The sequence below is a fragment of the Aaosphaeria arxii genome, assembly GCF_010015735.1.
Source record: "Aaosphaeria arxii CBS 175.79 unplaced genomic scaffold BU24scaffold_10, whole genome shotgun sequence".
In the NCBI taxonomy this organism is placed as follows: Eukaryota; Fungi; Ascomycota; class Dothideomycetes; order Pleosporales; genus Aaosphaeria; species Aaosphaeria arxii.
In genome coordinates this window covers 858562-886403 of record NW_022983483.1, presented here as the reverse complement: position 1 = coordinate 886403, position 27842 = coordinate 858562, and the positions used below count along the sequence as shown (strand labels likewise).

Sequence of the window (27842 nt, the reverse complement as noted above, 5' to 3'; positions counted from 1 at the left end):
ATACCAAAGCCTCACCTCACTCATCCTTCCCTTTTCGTTCTATATATACCTACACACACAAATACACACCAAAATATTCCTCACCATACCAAAATAACCCAACCACGACTAATTCTCACGTCCTACACAAAAACAACTACCACTACCACCACCGATATACCTCTTCGCCCTCTAGATCTGTCCTGATATATACCTCGTCTACAATCCTCGTCTCGTCCTTCTCTCCTCAAACACTCTCAGGTCTATCATTCCTCCATTGAGCAGTTTCGTCCATTCCTTTCAACAAATTCACCATGCTCTTCTCCGTGCTCTCAACCGCCGCAATGGCACTATCCATCCTGGCACCAACCGTCGCCGCTGTCCCTACCCCTGGCCCTCAAAAGGGCAATACTGGGCTCACCAAACTCGCCGCAAGAATGCCCAAGAGTGCCCTGCCCGCTCCTGATGGTCTTCAACTAAAGTTCGTTGGCCTTGGAATTGGTACCCAGAACTATACCTGCAAACCTGGCAATGACACTGCTGAGCCTGGTACCACTGGCGCAGTTGGTATGTATACACTACTACCCCCCTGGACAACCCTTTCAAGTCACTGACACATCACAGCCAAACTATATGATCTTGGTACGCGCCTTAACACCGATCCTCTCGCAGACTGGAAGATCAGCACCATCAGTGGACTGGCCCTCAACATGTACGACTACCCGGCCGTCCTCAACGGGTTGTTGTGGTCACAGGGATACCAACAAGTCCTTGGTGACCATTTCTTCACCATCACCGTCCCTACCTTCTACCTCAACAAGGTCAACGCCACCCCCAAGCCGCTCGCATTCGTCAAGAAGAATCTCGGTGTCGATGCGCCCAAGTCCGCTTGCCCCGGCATCAAGGGAGAAGGTGCGATCCAATGGCTTCACCTCATCGACAATGGTAACAGCCAGGGTGGTGTTAACACCGTCTACCGTCTCGAGACTGCCGGCGGCGCGAAGCCAAAGACCTGCAAGGGCATGCCTGAGCACTGGGAGGTCCCATACGCTGCCCAATACTGGGTCTATGGCCCAGCTGCTTGAGCGACTCCGACCATACGACGTGGAGCACCTCAGCAGGCGCCTGACATAACGCGCGCGCGGCCTTGTCCGCACACCCAGTTTCAGTTTCATTAACACCTTCACACCTACTACTACTACCTACCTACTTATCTACACACTCGTTCGATGAGTGCGTGTGTGCAACACCACACCACATAGCATATTGAGATACCCAACTGTTTTTTGTTTCGCGGAGATTAGAGCGCGCGTCGAAGAAGAAGAAAAAGCATCCAACCATTTCCCCTTTTCCATTTTATTTTCGGACGGGGCGCTCAGCGTTCTCGGTCAACACAACACACATCAAGAGGGAGGAAGGCATAGAGTGACGTTAGTTTGCATTCACACCTGGTGTCGGAAAGCAAAAGAACATGGACTTGGGACATGGGGGCATTCGTCTGTCTGGATGTATATATAATAAGAAAGCACGCACGCATGTAATTAATTCATAACCCTTTTCAACCCTTCAAACTTCAAATTTCAGACCTACTCCTGCATTTCCAGATCCATCGTGAACAACAATATCAATATCATCGTCTCCTGCAACACTCACCATTCGTTCAGTACCCTACAACGCCTGACACGCAATCCCATCTATTCAATATATTACCTCTCGCCCCATATCTACAAATACCACCACCCACCTACCCGTCTCCAGGTCAAGACCCTCTCGTGAGCCAAAAGCACGCGAAAACGCACGACCCGGGGCGTAACCTGCCTGCGTCAGCATCGCTTCGCTGACCACAGCATCTATCTATACCCGCCCTTCCACCCATCCATCCATCCATCCATCCATGAAAGGGGAAAGTACCTCGTAGATCTGACATCCTTCGATCGTGAAAATCCACATTAAAAAAGCCCAAGAAAAAAAAAGAAAAGAAAGGAACGAAACGATGGTTGGCGTAGTTAGTGCATACACGGTGACATTCGTAAACCCCCACCCATCCAAGCACCGCGAGTACTGTATGTATGGGCACTATGGATTATGCTTGCGCTTCCTCAGAGTAGTATGATAGGAAAGCGAAGACGGAAAGGGAGTGGCGTCGTGTTTTGTCTTCCGCGTTTTGTGTCTGCTTGGTTGCTTGATGGTGAGCGCTTTCGCATGCGCTGTTATAGGCTGGGGATGGGGTGGCGATGAGTGATCAGGAGTGCGAACGTTGCACGCGACACGTTTTGCCATCGTGGAAGCAACGGTAGGTTCTATGAGAGGAGTCATGTGTGGTATCATATGGCATGGTATGGTATTGTTCACGAGGGAAGGAGACAGCAAGGGCAAGAAGCAACGAAGGACATTCGGTGGGCGGTGATTTGCTACCTGAATTATGGTTCTTGGGGGGAGGGGGAGGGAACTACTGAGCGGGTAGCGGGTAGGGTACGGGAGGGTAGGGTAGAAGAAGATGGGTGCGAAGTACGCAATAATGCGATCGATGGGACATGGGATAGCTGCATGGGATTGATGGAGTACGTGGAAGGGTTTGGCGGGCAGGTTGAGGCGGTTGAGGATGGGACGGGATGGAGTAATCAATAGAGAGGCAGGAAGAGAGGGAATGTGTGAGTGTGAGTATGGCTGATTGGTTGGACTGGATGGGTGAGTAGATTTGTATTGGGTATTTGGCGCCGTCGTGAAGGGTGTGTATCTATGGCATATGCGACGGACGGTACGGAGCTGGATGAAATGTATGGAAGTTCGGCATACGGTGGCTGGTAGTCGACCGTAAGAGAAAGATTACTACAAGGTGCGGGCAGAGCCGAGAGATGGCACTTCCTTGGATACATGGAATGAAGAAAAGAGAAAGCGAGAGGAGATGCGGAGAAATGATGATGGATCATTGATGCGAAAGAAGAGACAAGACATGGGTTGGTGGGTGGGTGGGTGGGTGTATTGTGTTGGTTATATCCGGGCGCGTAACTTGATAAGACTCGAGATTTGATTGAAGACGTGAACCTGGGCATTTGGGTGAGGTGTTCATTACCAAATCCGACTCATTCTCCGTACTTATTGTTTATTATATCTCTCGTGTAGTTGGCTTGAGAAAGGGAGGATTTATCCAAGATGAAGTGGATATGGGTGTTATTGGAAGGAAGATGGAAATTTCCATGTCTGGTAACAAAGCGTCTATGGTGCACGTAGGTATCCAGCAGAATGATCATGGTTGAGACAGAACATGCAATCGGGTCGATGTACCAGAGGCGACAGCGGTTGCATGTCTTGGTTGTTATAATACATACTCACCTATTGTGTGGAGTATGTCCATGTTGGTATGGCACGTATGTAGAAGTATGTACATAGAACTATGTATCTTCATACATGTTCTCTGCAATGTGATAATGCGCGTAATGGCCTTCGATCGATGTCCGTCCTTGGCGAGGCCAATCTGGTCACCCGTCACCGGCCAGCGAACATGCGTTCGCGCTGATCTTCTGCTTATTCCAATATATACCTTGTTGATTTGTGTGTGTCTACTCCGTCCCTCGTCCTCGTACCTTTTTGTGCTCATACGTCCGGTAAGGTCGTGGTCGAGGTGGAGGAGGGGACCGGTCGAATGGCGGGCCGGTCTAAACTCGACAGGGATGTTCCCAGAATCCCTTCCCTTTGCCTTCCTTTCAGCCCTTTCACACAAATACATCAACACACCAATACACCAACAACGGCTTCCAGACTCTTGAGACTACCTCGTACTGTGTAACTACTGGGCCATCTGGAACTCCCTTAACTACTACGAGTAGCCCCTTGTCAAAGACTATTTTTCTCTTATATCATATCTATGCTAAATGTCTTGTGTTCAGTGTCGAGTGTGTGTAACCACGTCTGAATCCCCAGAGTCGCTTTCTTTTCCTTCTCGATCGCCGTCTCCTTCAGCCCATTGACGGAGGAGTCTCCCGTGAGCCATCGCTCGTGCAATCCTACACTTGGGTTTTCACTTCCCCGACTCCAACATCTTCAAAGCGTTCCGCTACTTGAAGGTCCGGGCCGTGCGATCTACAAAACGGGGTGCTTGTCGAACTGCCCGTGCTCCTTGGATATTTGTAGTTTGCTAATATATCCCCACCCACTGATTAGTTATACTCGTACATTCGGACCAGTGCTGCGCCGACATCAACAACTTCCATAGTGCAAGATTGGTAGTCTAGAAGTCTGACCGAGCTTGCTAACGTTGCCGCAGCACTCCCTAAGTAGATCTCCATCCAGGCTAGACTTGGTGACGCAGACCCCTCCAGCTGCGAAGGGTTCACTAGACTTGGTCCGGCGCCTGGAACACACTCCGACCGTGAACCCTCAAAGACAGCATCTGACCTGCTAGCAGCCCGGTGCCTGCCGCAGCAATGTCTGTCTCTTCATCAGATTTCCCACTCACTGAACGCTTCCTCTCTCTGTGACGTCCTCATCACAATACCCTTCTAACCCAACTACTGCTTGCCCGTAGTTGTGCGCCCATGCCCCGGTCGACCCCAACGCTCACCAGCAGCTCTTCGCGACCTCGATGCTCGCTGAATCCGAACAGTCGCAACGCGAGAATCGTTACCACAATGCCATCGGCCAGACCCAGCGCGAACTGGCGAGGCGCTCCCTTACCGAGCTGAGGAGGGAGACCTCCCAGCGGGAGCTCACTTCCTATGCCCTCATTGACATTCTGGATATCGATGATCGACCCTCATTCATAATCGACCTTTCCCTTCCTTCCCCTCGCCACGCCCTCATCAATCCGATATACCACAATCCGGCATTGGCCGCTGCTGGACGGTTATGGGCGCAGATACAGGAACCGAGCAATCCCCTCGGCCCTTTGGCGGAGGGAAACGCGGCCTTCCGGTGCTGGGTGTTTGACGAGTTGAAAGAGATAGATTTGGTGAGCCGTGGCCGAACACATAGTTGGGAGGGCTACATATGGTCCGCAACCACTATAAAACAGCATCGCATAGTGAGCGGCGTATTGGGCCCGCCAACGCGAGTCGAGCGATCATCCTCCCTGAGGACGATAGACTCGCGGGAGCACAAGGAGCCAAAGAACCTACCACAGCTCCTCGAGTCTCATTTGCCATCTGTGCCAAACGCGACCCCCTCGGGAAGTTCACGTGAGAATGATAGTTATCCATTGCAGTCCGATGTACCGCAGGACAATTTCGATTTTACCAGGGATCCTCCGTCAATGAGACTGACTCCCCATTTGGAATACTTCCGCAGCATTGGCTGGGCCAATACAAAGCTCGGCCCAATGAAGGATTGGTCTCCTCAGCTGCGATCCGCCGCAAATTTGGTCTTGAATGATACACACCCGGCGCTCCTCTTGTGGAGTGACGATGTTATCATGATATATAACGAAGCCTACGTCGAGGTGATTGGGCTGCTTCATCCTTGTATGGGACAAAGTTCACGTGTCGCTGGTAAGGATTACTGGGGTTATTTCAAACCGCTTTTAGACCACATCAGGGCAACGGGCGAGACTCTTACTGAAAATGATATGCCCATCTTCATCGACAGGCATGGATTTTTAGAAGAAGTCTTTTATTCTTTCCAATTTATGCCAATCTTGGATGGTGATGGCAAAGTAGGGGGTTATTACCAGATCCTTAGGGAGACTACCCAGAACAATATTCTTCAGCGGAGAGTGTCGAGTCTCGTCGAGATCGGGAGCCAGACTGCAAAAGCACGCGACCCGGATGCATACTGGGATCTTGTCTTGAACACGCTAGCCATTAACGAAAAGGATGCACCGTTCGCTCTCTTGTATGCCGTAGAGCATGAGGTCGGAACGGACGTATCCTCCATCTCTTCTCCTGGCAGCACAACCTCTATTGATCGTTGCATTCTCAAAGGGGCTATTGGTGTAGAGGCTGATCACCCGATCGCACCTTCGGTCATAGCTCTCGACGAGAGCGGCGCGATTTTCTCGCCTCATCTTCGGAAAGCTGCCAAGTCAAGAAGGCCTACGCTTGTGCATTTTGAGGACATCGACGTTCCAAAGTCGGTGCTGGACGGAATAGCGTGGAAGGGGTACGGCGAGCCCTGTAGATGTGTCGTAGTGTGCCCTCTTCTCCCTACAACCAGTGAACAACTTTTAGGATTTATGATTCTTGGAGTAAACCCCAGAAGGCCTTTTGACCTCGAGTATGAACAATTTGTACACGTTACTAACCGTCTGCTCGGAACCTCTCTTGCTTCAGTCGTTCTCTTCGATGAGGAACTCCGACAAAAGGAGACTGCTATTGGACAGGCAGCACTTATACAAGAGCATCTTCTTGCTGAGCTTAGCAACAAAGAGAAAAAATTTCAGCGATTCGCAGAGCGCTCAGACATTGCGATCTTTATCCTGTCACCAGAGGGCCGTTACACATATAGGAATCAGCGGTGGTTTGAAATCTTCAAAGACGCCGCCAACGCAGACGATGTCGCTATGGTTTGGAAGAGTGTTGTTTTCCCTGAAGATATTTCATTCTGTGAGGGTCTTTTCTCTAAACTTGTCGATCACAAGACGCCCATCAGCTTCGAATTAAAGACGACAATGCGGTTCGACCCGCCCGATGACTTGGCAGAACCCAGTGACTCTTCACAGGAGCACTACCAATGGATCATCTGCTCCGCCTATGCGGAACTGAACAGCAAAGGCGACATTGTCGAAATCGTCGGGAATGTGACCGACATCTCCAAGCAGAAATGGGCTGAAGAGCTGCAAAAGATGAGAACGGACAGTGCCCTCGAAAGCAAGGATCATCTCGAGCACTTCATCGATACAACTTCCCACGAGATGAGGAACCCGCTGTCCGCCATCATGCAATGCGCCGACGAGATCCTTACTTCTACACGTGGATCGCGAGATGGCGGTCTCGCCGCTTTGTCCGCCGCCAGCTACGAAGAAATATTCGAGCAGGCGCTGGATGCTGCACAAACGATCGCGCAGTGCGCACAGCACATGAAACGCATCGTGGATGACATACTCACCATATCCAAGCTGGACTCGGGTCTCCTCGTCATCACCCCTGTTGACGCACAACCGCACGTCATTGTCAGTCACGCCGTCAAAATGTTCAACACCGAAGCCAAGGCGTCAGGAATCGAGATGAAATTCATTATTGAGGAGTCTTATCGCGATCTTGGTCTGGACTGGGTGTCTCTAGACCCTACAAGACTACTTCAGGTGAGCGAGCGATGATTCAAGATCTTACTCCTGACTCTAGCTAACTTTCCAGGTCCTCATCAATCTTATCACCAACGCCGTGAAGTTCACGCGCCTGGAACCAGTCCGACTCATTACAGTATCAATGGGTGCCAGTTCCACCCCGCCGCCCTCCACCACTCCTGGCGGCGTCCAATACATCACCACGAAACTCGTAGGCGAAAACCGCCAGCTGCGGGATGACTGGAAACATGGCAGTGCCGTCTACCTCGAGTTCTCCGTCCGAGACACCGGTCGGGGGCTCGCCGAAGACGAAAAGGAAACCCTTTTCTCCCGCTTCTCGCAAGCTTCGCCACGCACCCACATCCACTACGGCGGCTCCGGCCTCGGCCTCTTCATCTCGCGACGCCTGACCGAGATGCAAGGCGGTTCCATCGGACTAGCCAGCGAATACAAGAAGGGCAGCACATTCGCATTCTATATCAAAGCCCGCCGCTCGCGATCTGGCTCACGGCGCGGCAGCCTCCCGCACGTCTTCCCAGAGGACATACGACATCGGCCGCACACGCCCAAGGAATTCGACAGACTCCTCAACCCGGTACATCCGTACCCCGTGCCCAAGCTCAGCGGCGCGTCGCCACACCCCCACCATCACGAACAACCCTCCTCGTCCCAAGCACCGCATCAACAACAACCCACCGACAACACCTCCTCCCCACCCGTCTTCGACGAAGACGACCTCCGCTGCGTGCCCGAGACCCTCCACGTCCTCGTCGTAGAAGACAACCTCGTCAACCAAAAAGTCCTCGCAAAGCAACTCCGCAAACTCGGCTGCGAAGTCTCGGTCGCGAACCACGGCGTCGAAGCCCTTGACTTCCTCAAGAAGACCCGGCATTGGGACCACTCGAAGCCCTGCACCGTCGTCACAACCTCCAACAATGGCAAAAGTAGAAGCAATAGCAATAGCAAAAGTAACAAGCCAACGACGCCTCCTCATCCCGGCGGGGGGAATGCTAAGCCGCTCTCGCTCTCTTTGATCCTAATGGACTGGGAAATGCCCATAATGAACGGGCTGACGTGCGTGTCGAAGATCCGCGCGCTCGAGCGGGAAGGGGTGGTCACGACGCATATACCGATCATTGGTGTGACGGCCAACGTCCGGCAGCAGCAGATCACAACGGCCATGGAGGTGGGGATGGACGATGTGGTCGGGAAGCCGTTCCGTGTCGCGGATCTGCTGGCGAGGATGAGGGGTGTGATATCGGGGACGGTGGGGATTAAGGCTGAGAGCATTGAGGGGAGTGATGGGGAGAAGGTGCGGGAGGGGAGTTGATGTGTTAGGATGATTAATTGCCTGATTGATGATGCAGATACTGGTACTGGTGCTCTATGTAAATACGAAGACATATTACCTCCGCGATGATACAATAAACGAAATCCCATCGTGTATACATCGTGCTCCCCAAATCTATCCAATTTCCAATCTCAAGGCGCATAATCGATATTAAGCTTCCTGTACTTCTTAATCAGCTTTCTCATTTTCCCCCTCGACATCCCATACTTCTCAGCCTTGATTCTTACCTCCTCCTCCAACTCCTCATCCCCGCCCCCACCCTCTCGACTCGCCACCCTCGCGCCGTACTCAGCCAGCATCTTTCTCGCCTTGACATTCCCCACCGTGCTCCCCCTCGCCGCCGCCTCGAGCGCCGTGCCGTAGAATGACGCTTTGGCGTGGACGTCGGCGCCACTTTCGAGGAGGAGCTTGACGAGGGGGAAATGCCCTTTCCATGCTGCGATCTGCAACGCGGTGCCGTAGGTTTTGCTCCCGGGGGCATTTGGGTCGGCGCCTGCGTCGAGGAGGTAGTGGGCGGCCTGGAGGTGGCCGTCGTAGCATGCGGTCTGCAGGACGTTGCCGTACTGGCCACAGTGAGCGTTCGGGGAGGCGCCTGCGTCGAGGAGGAGTTTGGCGATGGCCGTCTTGTTGGCGGCAGTGCCGGAGATGGCGTGGGAGAGCGCGGTTTGCCTACCTGTGTCGGCGTAGTCGATTTCGAGGCCCGGGGCAGAGAGGAGAAGGGTCACGATGGGGACATAGCCGCAGCGTGAGGCCCACATTAGGGGCGTGCAGCCGAATTGCGTATCCTTGGAGTGCGGGTCTACGAATGGGGAGGCGAGGAGTAGGGAGACGACGTCGAGGTGGCCGTGGTGGACGGCGTAGGAGAGCGGGGTTTGGCCGGTTGAGGTGGAAGGGGGGTCTGGGTCGGCGGTCGTGTTGTTTAGGAAGAGGGCGACGATGTCATCGTAGCCTCTCTCGGCGGCAAGGGAGAGGGGGGTTTGCCCGTGCTTGCCCTCGGTGGCTTCGAGGTCAGTGGATGGGTGAGCTATGAGGAGGGAGACGACGTTCGTCCAGCCTTCTTGGGATGCGATGGAGAGAGCGGTCTGTTGGGACTCTGGAAGTCTGGCGTTGACGTCGATGTCCGGGCGGGAGAGGAGAATCTTCACGATTGATGGATGGTTTTCTTTGGCGGCGTAGAGCAGGGGCGTCCAGTGGGCCCATATCATGTTTGGACCCTCCGTGGTGTTGACGTCTGCGCCCAAGGAGAGCATCCGGAGGAGAGTAGCTTCTCGGTCGTTTTCTGCGGCCCAGAGTAGAGCCAGGCCATTGTTGTGCTTTATTTCGAAACGATAAATGTAGTCATTCAGGACAGAGTATAGATAGATGTTGGTCTGTGCCAAACGGTTGATGTCGTCGAGTCCGCTGTACGGGCGATCTAGTCCGCTGTCCAGGCAATCTGCTATGGTCAGAAGTAGTTCGGCTGGAAGACCTGGGAGCGAATTGGGGTTGACGTTGGCCGTCTTTGTAGTTGTTATATGATCGGCTTGTGGCTTATGTTTCGACATGTTTGGTGTATGTTGTTAGTCGAGAGAAAGAGAGATTACTTTTGAAGGAGAGTGTCTGGTCTTTATTCTGTCAATGTTGGACTATCCCGGTCACGCATGAATGGTTGCAGTCGTTTATACTTTGAGGCAGAGTTGGGGCGGAGTAAGTAGTCCGTGCGCTGTGCAGATAGACAGATGGTCAGTTGTTTGTTGGCTGATATTCTGGGTGGTATTGAAAGACAACGTTAATGGATGTTTCAACAAATAGAGCAGTGATCGTTTGATACAGTGGAGGAAGAGAAGTCTTTTCGTATCTGTAGAAATATTTAATCTTCACGTCGGTGGACACTGCCAGTTGACCTTTGACTCATAGTTAGCCTAATTCAGTTGTGTTGTGCGAGGGATGGAAGGATCGAACGCTCGAATAGGAAAGTGAACATGGGTGGATATCTGATGATGAACTTCTGATACGAGATGCAGTACGAGGCATACTGATGTCTACATACCTAAACACGCATTGGCGGCTAATCGGTTTGAACACAATGATAGCGGTATGCTTAGAGTCGACGTACTGCAAGAAATGTATATTATATATCATTAGGAAATCTGTATTCTGATCCGAGTATCCCAGATGATTTTCATGACGACTAGCAGCCCTCTTGATCGAACATGGAGATGACGGTCGCGTTCGATCCAAGGCAGACGGCTCGCTGAATCCAAGCCTAGAATTGAATGTCAGCGGGCGTTGATCGGGTTCGTAGTGGACAGATCCAGATATGTAACCTACATCAATCTGCTCCTGGCCAGGTTGGCGCTCTCGGCTCAAAATGTACAAAACTCCCCATTCCTGGGTTTGTACTATGGCGTAATCACCGCCGTACTCTAGAAACATCGGTAAGTTACCATCTACAGCTCACCGGAATAGTATGAGTCTTACCTTGAACGATGTAGTTGGGCCCGGGGCATTCAGCAGGGGAAGATTCCGGGAACGAGACCACAAAAGCTCCACCAAAGCCATATTGCGCGCTAACAGGAGCTGCGGTGCCATTTGCGCCTACTGACCGACCTCCGGCCGTTGCTGTGTTAATGACCTTCACAGTTCCATCGTCCTGATCACAATCATATCAGTAGTTGATTGTAAGGCTAGCGGATTTAGGGCCATACATTGGCTTGATACTCGGCAGTGACACACTTTGCGCCTGAAGTCTCACCAAATGGAGTTCCAGCGACTTGATACCACGTGCCTAGATACTCTTCGAGGACAAAAGAGGGATCGGGGACTGGGTAGAAACATTGTCTGGGCTAAAGTCAATTGCATCCAGTTGAGTTGAAGGCAGCGAACTATACCCATCATAGTATGCAGGGACGACTTCGCGTCCGGCAGTTTGTTCAGCTCGAGGGATAACAGCAGCCGATGCTGCGAGGCCAAAAGAGGCAAGGAGACCTAGGACAGCGTGCATTTTGCTCAAGTTGCGGAGGTTGAAAAAGATGTTCTCAATTCTGTCGATGGATAATTTGGGAGTACCCAGATTGGAAAGTTTATAGAGTAGTAGGCCGGTTGATGATCTCGTCAATTGATCGTGGAGTGACCGTCAACAATGGATATCGGCCTTTATAAACAATCTCGTTCAAAGTCGGCATCGTTACGTCGCACATCAAGGTTTACCGGCAAAACATATAGTGTAAACGTTCGTTCATTCGAGTCACGTTATGCTCGCCCAATACGCACTACACACTGTAAATCATCACGCCAAGGTGTAAAAGGTCTTGACATCCGTCAGTACCACGTAGCAACGCAGGTACTCAAGGGACAATAAGCTCGCCTGTTGGTAATATGTATTACGAACAGCAAGGCCAACAATTGTCCGGCGAGGAGTGCGAACTGATGGTACTGAGAAGGTGAACGATCTAAGCAAAATATCTATGACGTAGATCGAACCTTGGCATTGTAGATTGAAGCCGAACAATCCGACTTCATGAAATGATACAAGACGCGAATTATTGGTAGATATTGATTGCGACTGCACTTATGCACTTACACGGTTTAGATTGTGCTGTACGCCCGTCGCTTTTGCCCTGGACCTGGTCGCTGCATGTGCCAACGGGTTGTACCTGGCTAGCACAAATAGAGGCAGCCAAATCGATCGGCTGTAGCATCATCCTGGCTGCAAGTGATGTATTTACAGCTTCGGCTTGGCCTTCAGATCTTATTCAGAGCTGTCCTGCTCTTTATGTTACGACAAGGTTGAGACTCTCATATTGATGCTCTCCTGCGAGCCTCAGGAAGCGGATGCGTCTCAACGCGCGGGACTGACAGCTCTTTCCGCCGGGCTGGTAGTTCTACTAGTTCCGACACCACTGGCCAGTAACTCTAATCTGCTGGCCTGCACTCTGTGCTTCTTCATCACCTCAATCCACTCGTCTTCCGCTTCGTCATCGTTATCATGGCCAAGCTCAGCGCGCAAGTCTTCCTCGAGCAGAGCAATCATCATACTGAAGTCACCACCTCTTCTTCCCAGGGAATTGGCGCAGTAAAGGACTTGTGTAAGTAGAGAGTCCCTTGATGATCGGTCTTGAATGTTTGGAAGATAAGTTCGCAGGGTGTCGAAAAGTAGCTCAACCAAATGGAGTGGGAAAGTTGCGAGAGCGGATGGAATCGGCTGAAGTGGGTTTGCCTGCGCATTGTTTACGGGTTGGACTGCAGGAGCAGGGTCATCTTCTGTCGATGGAATTGGGAGCGCGGAGGGGAAGATATCCTTGTACATAGAGATAATGGCGAAGCTCTGCTCCCGAAAGATCTCGATATATCTCTTCAAATATCGTTCTGTTTGCTGGCCCCAACCCGTGCTTTTGTTTCCAGACTTAAGTCTCTGTTCTGTCTCTTGGTCTGCTAGTTCTTTCAATGGGTCTAGTGCCGACAGAATCCCCTCGAGGCAGCCATATCTGCAAACCAGGAACAATGCACCTAAACTGCCCTCGCCGGTGCCAATGGTAGACTTTTTGGAGGACCAGGACTCATCAAGTTCAGGGGCAACCCGCCGCAGCCAACCAATTGTTCGCATTGCACCCGCAAGTTTGATTGACTGGGACTGCAGACCAGCGATCAGGTTTGATGTCATGGTCTTCATTTCTTGCTCAGCCTGGGAGGACAGGGAGGCTATGAGTTGGGATTCTGGATACAAGGTCGAAAGCCGCTTGATGTGTGCGTATAGGTCGAGAGCTGAGGCATAATTTGCGTTTGTGGCAGACGTAGTGTTATTCGAAGCTGCCTGAGCTGGTGTAGTAGAAGATGCGATAGCGGACGACAGGAGTGTAGGTAGGTCGAGTACATCGGACACTCTGTCGATATTCCTTGCGAGAAGCATTGCTTTGGCCCGGCGTTCAAGTATGGGATTTTCGCTAGTCTTGGAATACTTGTCGGAAAAACGTCTTGCAGCTGACTCGAGTTTTGGTAATTCTGTGTGGACAGCATTTGCATTGGTTCCAATTTGCGGGAGTGTATCTCGGAGATGTGAAAGGTGGTCTGAAGACGCTATTATCGGTTTATAGGACCGTTTAGAGAGGGATTGGAGGGACCGTAGTATAGAGTGAGAGCTCTGTGCGAGGGACTGCTGTTCGGAAGAAGATAATGCGGCAAGCGGGAGTGTGGTCAATCGGGACAGGTATGCGGTGGTCGCGGTGTCGGTAGGGGAGGGCGCATTGTGAGTAGACGTGTCTTGCGCATCAAAGTAGGGTACGAGCAGTTCGTACAATGGGTCGGCCATGATCTGAGGGAGGGCGGGGGTGTGCTATCGAGTCGAAGTTGGGAAGAGTGGAGTGACGCTGTTGTTGGTGTTGTTTGTTATGTCGGGAACCATGCAATGCGATTGTGTACAGTGCTGGGTGAACGTAGTGTGGTATACAATGTACCGTACTATGCTCGGATACCTAGTTAGTGAGTTCGGAGTAAATAGGCGGCCGATCTTTCACATGCGGAATCGGATGCAGCCACTGGGCGCACCGCCACTTCTATCACTTATTGTAGCCCAACAACTTTGAGCATTTTACAAAGTGAGAATGGACGTTTAAACAATGATATAATCTTATTAAATCCTATTCTGGTTGTTCCGTGCTTGCGTAAATAAAACAAACCTGCCTGCCTTGTCATGTTGTGAGCCGACAACCTCTCTTTTACACCAATCATCGTCGCCAGACAAATACTTCACTACTTGCACACTCCGACTACTATCACTAACTCTACCATCACACAAGCCCTCGAAACCCTCACTCACTCACTCACTCACTCCACCACTGCCAAAAACGAAGACGGATCTTTTGCTAACGCACTGCTGCAAGATACACAGGAGACCCTCCGCCACCACTCTATCCTGCCTATAAGCGTGGGTCTAGACACAGGCAGGCCTGTTTGACTCTGTGACGACCGTTCCCTCCGCCTGCCGAACCCCACACCCTCGACTCGTACGCGCAAAGCGCAAGAAGGTGCATAACGCAAACACGACACAGGCGCAACAAAATCCTACCCCCCGCTTCCTACACGTCTCTAGCCCGGACAGCATGCCTGACGGCGCTGTGCAGTTCTGCGTCGAGGATACCATCGGACTCAAGGATGATAGCACCCAAGTGGGCGTTGTCGACCGGGCCTTTGGTGACGTCGATTCCCACGAACCCCGCCCGCAACGCGACTACGAAGACGATATCATACGGCATGATGACATACCGGAAGATGACTTCATGAAGTTTCTACGCTCCGGCATCCCCCCACGCGGCACCGTCCTCGTCTCATGGCAAACCGCAGTCAAGACGGAATTAATACCAGAGAGTAGACTGGAATTACTGGACCGGGCACTCTATGTGGGAGACGTTGTCAAGAAAAACGCAAAAGACCATATGAGTGGAACGGTGATTGGGAAGAACGTGACTTGCAATCTGTTTCCCACAGCCTTTTTCAACGGCGGCCAAGTCAGTCATTCAGTCATAGAAGAGCGCTCGATACGGCGCGTGCCCGTCGAGGAGATCATAAACTGTCACGAATATGTGGAAGGTGCGCTAGCCTTGTATGGCGACTGGGTGGGCCGCATAGAACAGGTCTATGACGAAGTCGCGGTCAAATTAAGCAACAATTCGGTCGTTGTCATCGAGAACGCGGATGAACTAGAGCCGGATGATACCACCATGGATCGCCTCAGTGTCGGCGACATGATTACCACTAAGAAAGGGACGTTGAGAAGAGGAAGGTGGCGGTATGGAGTCTACGATGCCAACATACGACCTCGAGGGATGGTCGTTGAGACACGGACGGTCTGGATCAGTGTGCAATGGCTCGCAAAGAAATTTGGCGCTGGAGGAGCGAACGTGGGCGGTCGCAGCATTGAGCCACCATCAGAGCTAAGCCTTGACGAACTGGAAAGTGGAAGATTCCGCGTTTACGATGCCAGCGGCAACTCAAGCAGCACCCTCCCACTCATGGCCAACGGCGTGGATCATTCGTACCATGTCGCTGATATAGCCGTGGCGGACCGAGTACGATTCAAAGACCTTGCTGGAGCTGCCGTAAAGTATGATGGGACTACACTACTAACTGATGGCAAACCTCAGGGGAAAGTCACAAAGATCCCGCGCACCGAGACCCTGGGAAGCGACATGAACGTCTACCTCTGCTTGCAGTCCCACACACGGGTCACCGTTCAGTGGCAAGATCTCTCCGTCACCGAAGATTATAGCTCTAGCTTCATTCCAGACCCCAACGTTGAAGACGACGACGAAGTTTGGCCAGGAGAAATCGTCTGTACCAAAGAGCAGCGCGAGAAGGCCGCGGATGTGACATGGACCTTCGAGCCAAATAAAGTCGGTGTCGTTCAATCCGTCAATTCCCGAGATCGGATTGCGTCAGTTCGGTGGTTTAAGAATCCTAACATTAGGTTCTTAGGGGACGACCTCATCCCACCATCAGAGACGGGGTCATTGCACACTGCAACTGAAGATGTGAGCTTGTACGACATTCGCTCCACCCCCAGTCTGACGCGGCGACGTGGCGACTTCGTTCTCATTCATCCTGATTCCATCCCGACCTCAGTACATGACTCCTCCGAGCCCACGTGGTTTGGTGAAGTGGTCGACTTGGGATTGGACGGCCAACTCACGATCAGGCTAGGGGCAGCAAGGCCGGTGATTGATATACAACTTCCTGCCGAGCGCGTGACCCTTGTTTATAGCAGTGATATGCCTGACAGCTCCCTAGGCAATCTCATGCAAACCCTTGATGGAGACTCTATCGAAGACTCGGAGGAAGAAGATCTTTCCGATTTCGATAACGCATCGTTCAACGACATGTGGATCGAGTATGAAGGCGCACAGCCTGTTGGTAACGTGGATGATGACGACTGGTCGACTGAGGACGAGGAGTCTGATGATGACGAGTCAATGCCAGATCTAGCGCCTGCAGACAATGTTGAAACTTCGAAAACCACGCCAGAAATCCAGTCCGATGCTGAGCACCATTCGACCGATCCATTGCTTCAGCCACAGCCAGGCGTCCATCGTTCTTCCTCGAAGTCAGAAGATCTCACATTAGGTTCGGCAGATTTCAACGCAGACGTCGATCCGGATGCGCCCTCGCCCTTTCTGGTACTGGACAGCGAACCTCCGTTAGATCACCGCTATCTTGATGTCCCAGTAGTTAACACGCCAGGTTTCACCAAACGCATTGCAAAAGAACACAAAATACTTCGCTCCGCATTACCCCCCGGGATCTTTGTTCGCACCTGGGAGTCGCGCCTCGATGTCTTACGGGTCCTAATGATTGGACCCTCTGATACGCCGTATGAGTTCGCGCCGTTCATCATTGACTTCCACCTAAGTGCTTCATATCCTGCGCAGCCACCTGCAGCCTTCTTCCACAGCTGGACTAACGGGAATGGACCGGTCAACCCGAATCTTTACGAGGATGGGAAGATCTGTTTGAGCCTTCTTGGAACATGGCACGCAGACGAGCGCAACGAATCCTGGTCCCCCGCCAAAAGCACCTTGCTCCAAGTGCTAGTGTCCCTGATGGGCCTCGTGCTCGTAAAAGAACCGTACTACAACGAAGCCGGGTACGATGTCCACCGCGCAGCTCCCGAGACAAAGCTTAGCAGCGCCCTTTACACCGAGCGTGCATACTTCCGAGCCCGCGCTTTCATTACCCACGCGCTCGAAAACAACATCTCGCCCTTCTCCGAAGAGATCAAGTATCTGTATCTCAGCAACAAGGAGAACGCCCCGCGCTTACTAGACAGCGCAATCCAGGCCTCGAAAGATATCCTCACGCGCAGTCAAAACAGCGCGAACGAAGAGGAACGCGATGGCCTCCGCAAGATCAGCCTCGGCGCCACAGTCATGCTGAAGCGCCAATTAGACAAGCTCGAAAGGCTCCGGACCGCAAATTCGAAGTAAAGTCGAACTTAAATCACATGTACTGGTACTGTAGGAATAGAATTCAAAATATCGCATCTTGGACGGCGCCTTGACTTTATGGAAAGGATCGGATCGGATCATGGAGGTCATACCCATTAGTGATTTGTTTGGGAGGGCATGTGTGGGTGGGATTGGTGTTTACTCTTCATGTGACTTTCTAATACGAGTGAATAGGATAATGTAGACATCGACCGATATGGCTGTGCAGTGTATATAGTCTCGCTGGCTGTTTCGTCAGGGGGGTGCATGCACATTTAATATAATGGTCTATCCTGATATACATGCTATCATGCTTGAAAAATTTCCATCACCAAGACAATAGAACTTTATGTTAGGTACAGTGTGGTAAAAACAAATGCCTTGGTCTTCACTGACACCGACTTTCAGTTTATTAGACTCCGGTGCTACTCGGATTATTACAGATAGCAAATATCAGTTCTCAGCACTGCAACTCCCGCAATCCCAAGTACCTCAATCAAAATGCTCGCAAAAAGAAACCACAATCATAACTTATAACCAAACCCGCGTTCCTCAAGTCTCCTCACCCAAAAACCAGCGCTCTAACCTCAATGCTATCCCTCCCAACCGCGCCCTCAGGCGTCCTCGGATCCACAAAAGCCGTATGCGGCACCCTCCCCCACTGACCGACCGCCTCATCGCTATCAAAGCACTTAAGCAACAACCTCTCCTCATCCCGCATCCCACTCCAATAATACCACCTCTGCCCCTCATGGTACCTCACGGCCGCCGTCTCGCCCGTCCTGTGCGGATACCGATGCTCGACCGGGATGAGATCCTCGTCACGGACGGTCGCGCTGTCCGCGACGGCGAGCGGGTGCGCCATGACGGGCCCGTTCAGCGGACGCCAGACGTTGACGATGCGGTAGCGGCTGCGGAGGAGCGTGTCTGCTTCGTCCGGGAGGTGGTAGCGGACGCGGGACTCGGCGGACGAGGGCGTCTGGTCGATGTGCACGCGGGTGACGGGCGCGCGGTTGGCGTTGGGGGTCGAGCGTCGGACGGTGTAGTCGAAGAGGAGGATGCGGGTTGCGCCGGGGATGGTGGACAGGAGGAGTTGCTCGACTTCAGGGTAGTAGGTTGATTTTATTTTGGCGTCGTCTGTGAAGTCGGAGGAGACGGTGGAGCTGGGGATGTTGGAGAGGACAGAGAAGGCGTTGTTGTCGAGTGTGAAGTTGGATTCGAGGCCGCGGAGGTCGCTGAGGGGGACGGATTCCCAGGCTTCGCCGAAGTTGCGCTGGGGGCGGCCGTCGGTGGGGGGTTCGACGTAGTTGTGAGGGGCAGAGCCGTCTTCTGGGGGTTTGTAGAAGGAGAGCGAGGCGGTTACGGTGCCACGGGGAATTGGGAGGCCTTGGTGGTTTACATCTTTGGTGATGGAAGAAGTTGAAGGTTGCTGTGATGTAGTGGAGGATTGAAGCTCATGAGCGGGAATGGGACGGGTGGCGGGAGTTGCCATGATAGCTGTATAAATTGGACAGTTTATATGTTTGGATATCCTGTCTTGAGACCTTTCTTCGATGTGAGAGTTGTAAATCGGCAGTAAGAAGGTACAAAGTACGTTGCTATCTTGTATAAGATGGTAATCGGATTGATGTCTGAGGTTGTGATATGTGGATGATCAGTAACTATGAAGAGCCGTTGCAGCAAATATATATACCCGTATCTCGAGTGATGTTTACTCTTCCAATTCGAGGATTAGAAATCTTTGAGTTACAAATCCCATACGCCAATCTCTCGGCAAGATTTCAGGGTCTCACTCGTAGGGGCATGGAAGATATGTTTTTAATGGATGGAATTTGCGGAGTCATTTAGCGATGATGCCATCGCGCTTTATTCCCGAGGTAGAAAGCACAACGTCCAATGGGAATTCGGTACGGCTGACAAACCGTCTATTGCGTGATAGCTGTCATACTCTAAATGTACATCGTTGTAAGGCAGAACGTAATATTATGATGAAGAAACAGGTGCATTTCCAATAAGAATGTGAGATGTCGTATAGGAAATATGACCGTGTGACGTTGGACCTCTGTTCGACAAGATTGATATTCGGATTTTACTCGCAGTCATCTCGGATGGCATCACTTGATTCATAATGATGCTGCTTAGTTGTAAACCATTGTATTATTCTGTCTTTCACGACTCTAATGGCAGGATATGTTTAGAGAAAGTTCTAAGATGACCTTATAGAATTCATATAGTACCCGTTGGTATTGATCAACTACCAGGGCCATCCACAGATGAGCTTCAAGTACCTAGGTCTATCGTGAGACTAAGGGCCAACGCTAATTACTCGACCTCGCATTGTTTTCTCTGCATTGCTAACAACATAGTATTTCATAAGATACTCGATCGATAGTTTCGATGTAGGATAACACTTATGAGTGCAGGCAGACGAAATCTCCCGCATATGAGCTAAAGACATCAACCCAATACTCCCTTAGCCCTTATGTCGTCTAGACGTCATGATGTTGACATGTATTAATCACATCCACAAATCCACAAACCCAACAACCCTCTCTCCCTTCCTACTTCTGCCTCCACAATGCTACGACTTTTCACACGCACAGCCCCCACCCTCCGTAACTCATTCCTACCCAGATCTCCATACCTCATCGCACGAACCATGAGCGGCAAAGCAGACAACGAGCAATTGAAGAGCTCAAAGCTCTTCGACGTCTCCCACGTGACCGCTGTCGTTACAGGCGGTGGAACGGGTATTGGCTTGATGATCACACAAGCTCTCGTTGCCAATGGCGCGAAAGTGTACATCACGTCTAGGCGTGAAGAGGTGCTCGAAAAGACGGAGAGTCTCTACAACAGCGGTCCTGGACAAGTGATACCGTAAGTCCCCTCGACCGCATGCAATAGCAAGAACACTAACACAGAATAAACATAGGCTTCAAGGCGACGTAAGCGACAAAAACGACATCAAGCGTCTCGCCGACGAAATCGCCAAAAAGGAGCCCAAGGGTATCCAACTCCTCGTCAACAACGCAGGCATCGCACGGGACGACAAGACCAAATTCAGCACCGCAGGCCAACCCGACCTCGACGACGCCGAGGCCATCTCAGCGCACTTCTGGAACTCGGAGCCGGACAGCTGGGCGGATACGTTCAGAACTAACGTCACGGGGCTGTACTTCATGTCCGTTGCCTTTTTGCCGCTGCTCGCGAAGGGAAGGGAGGTTACGCCGGGGTATACGTCGAGTGTCATCAATGTGACATCGATTTCCGGGTTCATGAAGGGGAGTAGTGGTGGGCAGCCGGCGTATGCGGCTAGTAAGGCGGCGGCTACGCATGTTTCGAGGATGCTGGCGACGACGTTTGCGCAGACGAAGGTTAGGGTGAATGTTATTGCGCCGGGTGTGTTTCCTAGCGAGGTAAGCTTACAGTTTCCATCTCATATAGGTATCCTTTGGAACATGTGAATGCTAAAATGTGCAATAGATGACGACTGGTGAGTCGGGCGAGGATAATAAGTCGGCCATTGACAAGAAGATGAGCAATCCTGCTGGGCGGCCGGGGAATGATTTCGATATGGCAGCGACTGTTCTCTTCTTGGCTGGTCCAGGCGGCGTGTTTTATAACGAGCAGATTCTTTTCCCCGATGGAGGTGAGTTCATGCGGTGGTAGCCCATTGTGGAATATTGAGCAGTGCTGATTTCATTGTAGGCAATACGCTTGTCCAGCCCGCGACGAACTGATAGAGCAACAACGAATGGATCAGGGCGAGAAAGATATAGGAGACTGCGTCTCGAGCATTGATACATTATATCGTAATCTAATGATGCTAGCGCTCGTCAATGCCGGGTCAATAAAGTTAGAAAATTATACATTTATAATTTGTTGAATTTTGTGCAAGACATGCAATACGACGGAATGTGATAAAGAAACGCTCAAACAAGGGTATCATCTCAACGAACAACAGAAATCTCAACGATGGCGCAATGGAACATTTGCGATTTCATTCTTATCCCCACACTGTCTGTGGCGGCATGTTGCCTTTGGTTTCGGTCTGTGTCTGCGCAGGCGCAGGGGACTGTGGTGATTGCGGGTTACCCTGAACAGGAGCCTGCATCTGCTGCGGATACATCTGTCCCGGCTGATTCGGCTGCTGGTAATACACCTGTGGTGGGGGATACATCGCGATGTTGTCCACGCTGGGGGCATCCTCAAAACCAGCATACCTTCCCTTCCCGCCGAACAGCCAGCTCATGCCTCCGCGATCACGGACCAGGATCCAGGTAGATACCATGACTAGAAGGGCGGAAATGGCTAAAGGTATGAGAATGTATCTCGATGTTTGCTGTACCACGTTCAGTATCACATGGTCAATTCGAAAAACACATCTGGAGAGGAAAGCATACCGCAACTCCACAGGCAACACCAGCCCAATCCTCCGTGCGATAGAATTTCTTGATGTCGCATGACCAAGTCTCGCGCGTGAAGCGAAACTCCTTGCCCACATCCTCATACGACTTCCAACCCTCGGTGCTTTGAACAACGCTCGCATAGATCAGAATCGCAATAGACGCCACCGCCGTCACGAGATTCGTCATGAGGTTCGTCCAGCTCCATATGCGCTGATGCCTCTGGGGTCCCTGGATGGTACGCAGTTCCCAGATCCCACACGCGGAGATCAGGGAGAAGATGCATGCGGCGATGCTGACGGCGATGAAGCAATACGCGGAAGTCGAGTTCACGTCGACTACGATTCTGATGCTGCTCCAGTCTTCCTCGGGTTGGGTCGCCGTGCGCGGGCCATACACGGTGATGGTGTGGCGGCCATATCCGCTGTAGTAGCGATATCCTTGGCTGGTTTGGAAGGTGAAAAGACTGGCTGCGGTGCGCTCGAGGGCGATGGTGACGAGCGAGAGCGGGAAGAGGAGAAATATGGCGGGCGCAAGCAGGATCACGGTTTGGAAGCCTCGGCGGTTGTGCATGTTCGCGACGGCGACGAGAAGTCGCGTGGGGTAAACACCGAACGGAGAGGAAGATCGCTGGAGATATACAGCGGGGCGGGCGTCAAGACATTTAAAGGAACGAAGTTGAGGGCAAGAACGGGGCGTTGTATTATCGAGTCACATGGATACGAGTTGTGCCTGGGCCCTTGACCGGAAAAGAATTAAACGGGCAATCGATAGGATGTTTTTCGATTGATCAGGGGATGGGAGATTTCCTAAAAGGGGTGGGGAGCCTAACAAATTTCCCATGGAAGGATTCTAATATTGCTTCGATAGGGCTGTGCTGGTCTGGCCTCTTCATGACGTTCAACTCTGACTCCTACCTAGGTAGCTATCATACCTGCATTAATGCCAGCCTCGTCTTCACGTCCAAGTATATAAAATCCCCTAGTCTTTAAAATATTAATGAGTATGAATGATGAAAAAGCCTGGGTACTCGGGTCGTATCTCGTTGACCGTCTCGAAGTATAGTTCATTACGAGGTGGTACCTGAATTAAGTACAAAAATTCTATTTTTACTACCTACCTAGAGGCTAGGCTAGGTAGTCACTACTTGAACATACGAGGGCATCTAGAACTCGCATTGTCTAATAATACAGAAAAGACATTATCGGCATTCAACATTGGAGATCAACGATTGCACTTTCACGTCATTACAGCGTGAGCTATAGGTCCACAGACAGTGCATGCTTAGTTTATTCACGATTCTGGAAACGCTTCTCAATAATCGACTCGAAGACTTTGTTGCCATAGCGCTTCTAGCCAAATTCGCCGCCGCCGTGGGAAGACCTCCAAATTGGACGTCTCCAACGCATTTGAACAGACCATCCGAGTCTGGACTTATTATATGTTCTCGGAGTCTCCTCATGAGGAGATCGTGGATGTAAATACTCTGCGCGCTAGAAAGAATATTCTGTTCACGAGACGTTCATGCAAGATGCCAAACATTGCATGATGAGCTGGTCAGAATCACCTTGGATGGATGGATTAGCAGTGCTTTCAATTCGTGAACCACAAGTTTCATTTGGTATATTTTTGTGTTATAGGATGAGCATCTAACGTGCACCCTAAGGCTTTATATCTTAGGACAGCAGAAGTAGCACTAGATATACACGTAGCAGTGACACTAGAGGATCGCAGAGGGATGCTAATTCTTCAATCGATGTGTGTTTCATGGTATAAGTAGTGTTCGTATGATATACCTATTCCCTGCTCGAATCACTTCTACGACCCAAACGACCCAGCCATGCCTAGTATATCCCTAGATCAAGTCTACCAAAGATATTCTAGTTGCATGGTGCATTCCTTTAGCATACCTGCAAGCCACAGCTATTAGTCACCCAGTTGACAGTGACCTCACCTAAGTCAACATTATTGCCAGGATATACAGGGACACTTCCACAGGCTCTGCAACCATGCTTGTATATATCAAGCAGCTTCTCTCTAACAACGGAGCCCTTGATCTTCTTTCCCTCCATGTTCTGAGTGAAAGCGCAGATTCCAAGTTTCGTAAACGGAATACGACAGTCGCCACAGACAATGCGCTTGTTTTCGGGATACTCGGCGTCGTTCTCGATGAACGAGGCCATATCGAGAAGACGATTGAGATAATGTCCGCACCCCAAACACATGGCGCTGCCTCTGCAGTTGATGCCCAGCCGTTTCTCTAGTCTGGTGCTGTTCGAAGGGAGTTCCTCAGTCACTGATGGAGGTTTAGTGTACTGGTAAGACTCTTTTGATAGTGTAGTGAGACAGGCTTACCAGAAGTGGGTTGCGCGAAGGCAAAGGTGACGAAGAAGGCCAGGCAAGCGAGAAATTTTCCAAATTTCTTGAGCTCCATTCCAACGCAGGTAGTAAGTGAAGCAGGTTGGAAACGGTTCTTTATCTTGCTTGTCAGTTAAAGTAGTAGACGATGTATGAAGAGAACTGTGTGGTGTATCTTTTTGACTCGTAGAGGTTTGTGATCAACTCAAAATACTATATAGAGTTGCGCTGCCATAAAAAATGAACCTCACTATGGACAGTCATCGAGTGTGAGAGAGCGAACGAAATGATATAGTGGTGGCTCAGTGCTGAGCTATGACTGGTAAATCGAAGTGAAGGCAATTTCACTTTGCCTACTGACTGAAAGCACGTATCACCAACGGGGCCAGAGATTGATACCCCAAAGACAAGAACCGTGTGCAAGTATCATGCGTTCCCAAGTCACCGTTGGGAGAGTTTCCTACGAAATTTATCCTCTGTACTGATTCTTAGTAGCATCATCTGTGTGACTTCCCGCAATTCGGTCATCACCTCTTCGTAGCTTTACACTCATATTGGCTAAATAATTGATGTGAACATGCAGTTCGACAAGATTGAGAGTATTCTACGTAGCAATATTCACTCACCGTGAACAGATCAATTGGCTATGATCGAGGCCAGAAACGTTCAAAATTTCCCCTTGTATAGGATGTACATATTGCACTAATTAGACGTCACTCAGAGTCATAGTGCATTGACTTCTCCGGTTGCACGTGGACTCTCCAGAACGGCTACTCTTTAGAAAGACCACAAAGGCTAGAGCTATGGCATTTGCATGTCAGGCTAAACAATCACATGGACTACTCGTATAATTGGATGTCATTACGCTTTCTCTGGAATCTGCTTTCTGCACGTCTAGTACACATGTGACTGTGGCAGTTGGTTCCCCAAGATTGCACCCTACCGACGGAAAAGCTACCACGGGGAAGCAGCATCGATTAATGCAAGTACTTCTACTAGTATCTTGGTACTGGTAACACGACCACTGCTAAGGGCAAAGAACGCGGAGGTCCGGGGCACCCATACTATAGTGAGTAGTAGATCATCGGTCTACTTTGAAGGAAGGGTAACATCACATCCTCCACGCCTACTCGTATTATCGTGAGCACAAACGTACTCGCAGCGTGTAGCATACCTTGGCTGCAACCCCAAGCAGTATGTGATGAACCAATTTCGGAATGAAAAGATGATAGCGTACCTGATTATTTTAAGTACTAGATGTACTAGGTAGCCCTACGGAAGAGTCGTTGCTAGTTCCTTCTTAGTGGCGGTACGGGCCAAGGTCGGTTCAAGGTTCTCAACATCATATGTGGGTCGATACAGAGCTTTGTTGCCTCTCACCACCATTCCATTACCAAATGGCGTCCCACTCCAAACATCTTTGCAAAAATATTCATCGCGAGATGCTGGACCGTGCAAATTCATCGCCTGCATTGCCTGCATCGCATGTCTTGGGTATGACCATCGTGCGCCCACTTCTCCACATTCCGAAGCATGTCCACCGGAGCAAATCTCCCTTGAATGAGCAGAATGAGACTGGTCAGATCCAGGGTCCCGAGGCTTCAACGACTCATCCAGAAAAACTTCAATGGCGAAGTCGGAGGCTAGTACAGTTTTAAATCGGGGAAACCTGGCGAGACGGGGTCGTCCGAGTGAACCGTGGATTGCTTTTATAAGAATCATTCCCTGGGTCATGCTATCCTCCGCTCTCCCCTCGGACGACCTCCAATCCACTTCACACCATCTTTTGATTATATCCCAAGCCCAGCATGGCATACGCTCAGGATGAAGAGCCCCATTACAGCGAGAAAGATAACATGGGCATCGACTATGCACGAGATGCGTACAAACACGATGAACCATACCAGTCCGAGGAGACCTACCGTACCCTAGGGAGATGGCGAGCATGTGTCATTCTCATCACCATCGAGGTTGGAATCGGTGTTTTGAGTTTGCCATCAGCTTTGAAGACTCTCGGCCTGATCCCAGGAATCATTGCACTGTTCTTCTTTGGCGCCCTTACCACCTACTGCGGCTGGATCCTACTGTTGTTCTACCGAGCATATCCCATGGTTACCAATCTGGTAGACTGCGCTCGCTGTGTCGGAGGAAAGCCCTTTGAGGTCTCCCTGGGAATTGTCTTTGTAATGGAACTCGTCCTCATCTGCGCTTCTGCGAATATCACACTGTAAGCTCCACTTTTCGAGATTTCTATGCAACTCAACTAAATTAAACCCTTGCAGATCTATCGCCCTCAACTCTATCACTGGCCACGCTCTTTGCACCGTAATCTTCATGGCAATTCCGCATATTGCTTGTTGGTTGCTGTGCATTCCGAGGAAGCTCACATTTGCCGCGTTCTTCAGCTGGATATGCACGGTCTCGATTGTCGCTGCGGTTCTCATCGTCATGATTGCATTGGGTGTGTCGGGGCCAAATGCTCCTCCCGGTTTCGAAGCCGAGATCGTGCTCGTCGGAAAGCCAACGTTCGTTGAAGCGGTCAACGCGCTCCTCAATATCGCCTTCGCTTTTGCCGGAAACCAGAGCTTCATCTCAGTCATGGCCGAAATGAGAGATCCGTCAAAAGACTTCACACCAGCTTTGATCATGCAAAAGGGTTTCGAGGTTGTTGTTTATGTCGTTGTGGCCTGCGTGATCTACGCATTGGCAGGTGATGCTGTCACGTCTCCAGCCTTGGGATCTGCTCCCCGACTCCCCGCGAAGATCGCCTATGGCATTTTGATCCCTTCCGTCTTGGGCACCGGCTTGCTCATCGGTATCACGGCCATAAAGTACATGTACACAGCGTTCATGAGGAAGACGAGGCCCGACCAAGTGAACACGCACAACACATGGACATGGACGGTGTGGATTACCATTGGAACTGTGTTCTGGATCGTGACATTTGTCGTATCCAACGCCATCCCTATCTTCAACTCCATATTAAGCATCAGCGCGGCCGTCTTCATTTCCTGGTTCACTTTTGGTCTTACGAGTTTGTTCTGGTTGCATCTCAACTGGAAAGTACAGTTCAGCACACCCACAAAGACGTGCTTGGCAGTTTACAACTACTTGATCATTCTTATGACCTTATTCTTGAACGCCGGCGGCCTCTATGCGTCTTTGCGTGCGCTCATTGATTTGTTCAATGACCCCGACAATTCGCTCAATGGCCCGTTTACTTGCGGGGATAATAGCCTTTTCTAGACTGCCTGCTTTTTTCTTCTTTTATCTGCGTATGGCACGTTTTTGCATAGCAATTCAAATCTTCTATTAAGAACAATTGAACCCGTCCAACTTGTACAATGTGATAGAAAGCCGAACAAGTGATGTAGCGTAGAGACATTCAACGTCATAGTAAGAGTGCTAGTCCAGGAACATGTTTACGTATGCTGAATGTTTGGACATCCACGACAATCATATTTAAACATTTCTATTGGCCAATTGTGACCAATGCCAACTGTATTGCCAGCTGCAAGCAGAGACTAGTGCAATTGCAAAAGATAGTGCAGATTTGCCTTGTACGGGTAATTATGTGT

At 50.8% G+C, this 27842-nt stretch overlaps 11 protein-coding genes across 11 annotated transcripts; 5 read left to right on the top strand and 6 right to left on the bottom strand.

Moving 5' to 3' along the window:
- The first annotated feature begins 117 nt into the window (after nucleotides 1-117).
- BU24DRAFT_51818 (uncharacterized protein) lies at nucleotides 118-1209 on the top strand. The gene is made up of 2 exons (XM_033534353.1): nucleotides 118-546; nucleotides 604-1209. The coding sequence occupies exons 1-2, from the start codon at nucleotides 294-296 to the stop codon at nucleotides 1062-1064; spliced, it is 714 nt and encodes a 237-aa protein (XP_033379380.1). The 5' UTR covers nucleotides 118-293; the 3' UTR covers nucleotides 1065-1209.
- A 2945-nt stretch (nucleotides 1210-4154) lies between these two features.
- BU24DRAFT_51745 (putative histidine kinase HHK11p) lies at nucleotides 4155-8601 on the top strand. Its single transcript, XM_033534352.1, has 2 exons — nucleotides 4155-7213; nucleotides 7266-8601. The coding sequence occupies exons 1-2, from the start codon at nucleotides 4562-4564 to the stop codon at nucleotides 8523-8525; spliced, it is 3912 nt and encodes a 1303-aa protein (XP_033379379.1). The 5' UTR covers nucleotides 4155-4561; the 3' UTR covers nucleotides 8526-8601.
- Nucleotides 8602-8834: 233 nt separating this feature from the next.
- On the bottom strand, nucleotides 8835-10090 carry BU24DRAFT_413726 (ankyrin; the record flags this gene model as incomplete). Its single annotated transcript, XM_033526172.1, has 2 exons — nucleotides 8835-9091; nucleotides 9220-10090. The coding sequence occupies 2 exons, from the start codon at nucleotides 10088-10090 to the stop codon at nucleotides 8835-8837; spliced, it is 1128 nt and encodes a 375-aa protein (XP_033379378.1).
- Nucleotides 10091-10403: 313 nt separating this feature from the next.
- On the bottom strand, nucleotides 10404-11813 carry BU24DRAFT_51725 (Calycin-like protein). Its single transcript, XM_033534351.1, has 5 exons — nucleotides 11417-11813; nucleotides 11234-11366; nucleotides 11007-11178; nucleotides 10857-10951; nucleotides 10404-10791 (listed from the first exon to the last, which is right to left on the bottom strand). Exons 1-5 carry the CDS (start codon nucleotides 11527-11529, stop codon nucleotides 10717-10719), a joined length of 588 nt encoding a protein of 195 aa, XP_033379377.1. The 5' UTR covers nucleotides 11530-11813; the 3' UTR covers nucleotides 10404-10716.
- Nucleotides 11814-12349: 536 nt separating this feature from the next.
- BU24DRAFT_51663 (Dor1-like protein) lies at nucleotides 12350-13991 on the bottom strand. Its single transcript, XM_033534350.1, has one exon. The coding sequence runs from the start codon at nucleotides 13831-13833 to the stop codon at nucleotides 12367-12369; it is 1467 nt and encodes a 488-aa protein (XP_033379376.1). The 5' UTR covers nucleotides 13834-13991; the 3' UTR covers nucleotides 12350-12366.
- A 174-nt stretch (nucleotides 13992-14165) lies between these two features.
- Nucleotides 14166-17797, top strand: BU24DRAFT_427241 (uncharacterized protein). The gene has a single exon (XM_033529176.1). It carries the CDS (start codon nucleotides 14624-14626, stop codon nucleotides 17498-17500), a length of 2877 nt encoding a protein of 958 aa, XP_033379375.1. The 5' UTR covers nucleotides 14166-14623; the 3' UTR covers nucleotides 17501-17797.
- Nucleotides 17798-17802: 5 nt separating this feature from the next.
- On the bottom strand, nucleotides 17803-19257 carry BU24DRAFT_427240 (uncharacterized protein). The gene is made up of 3 exons (XM_033529175.1): nucleotides 19194-19257; nucleotides 19095-19131; nucleotides 17803-19044 (listed from the first exon to the last, which is right to left on the bottom strand). Exon 3 carries the CDS (start codon nucleotides 18990-18992, stop codon nucleotides 18063-18065), a length of 930 nt encoding a protein of 309 aa, XP_033379374.1. The 5' UTR covers nucleotides 18993-19044; nucleotides 19095-19131; nucleotides 19194-19257; the 3' UTR covers nucleotides 17803-18062.
- A 902-nt stretch (nucleotides 19258-20159) lies between these two features.
- On the top strand, nucleotides 20160-21240 carry BU24DRAFT_466771 (NAD(P)-binding protein; the record flags this gene model as incomplete). Its single annotated transcript, XM_033532396.1, has 4 exons — nucleotides 20160-20377; nucleotides 20433-20916; nucleotides 20984-21149; nucleotides 21209-21240. 4 exons carry the CDS (start codon nucleotides 20160-20162, stop codon nucleotides 21238-21240), a joined length of 900 nt encoding a protein of 299 aa, XP_033379373.1.
- A 34-nt stretch (nucleotides 21241-21274) lies between these two features.
- Nucleotides 21275-22667, bottom strand: BU24DRAFT_427235 (uncharacterized protein). Its single transcript, XM_033529174.1, has 2 exons — nucleotides 21904-22667; nucleotides 21275-21842 (listed from the first exon to the last, which is right to left on the bottom strand). Exons 1-2 carry the CDS (start codon nucleotides 22477-22479, stop codon nucleotides 21507-21509), a joined length of 912 nt encoding a protein of 303 aa, XP_033379372.1. The 5' UTR covers nucleotides 22480-22667; the 3' UTR covers nucleotides 21275-21506.
- Nucleotides 22668-23807: 1140 nt separating this feature from the next.
- Nucleotides 23808-24340, bottom strand: BU24DRAFT_466769 (killer toxin; the record flags this gene model as incomplete). The annotated part of the gene is made up of 2 exons (XM_033532395.1): nucleotides 23808-24202; nucleotides 24262-24340. 2 exons carry the CDS (start codon nucleotides 24338-24340, stop codon nucleotides 23808-23810), a joined length of 474 nt encoding a protein of 157 aa, XP_033379371.1.
- Nucleotides 24341-26120: 1780 nt separating this feature from the next.
- Nucleotides 26121-27510, top strand: BU24DRAFT_355512 (uncharacterized protein; the record flags this gene model as incomplete). Its single annotated transcript, XM_033523859.1, has 2 exons — nucleotides 26121-26491; nucleotides 26547-27510. The coding sequence occupies 2 exons, from the start codon at nucleotides 26121-26123 to the stop codon at nucleotides 27508-27510; spliced, it is 1335 nt and encodes a 444-aa protein (XP_033379370.1).
- Nucleotides 27511-27842: the final 332 nt, after the last annotated feature.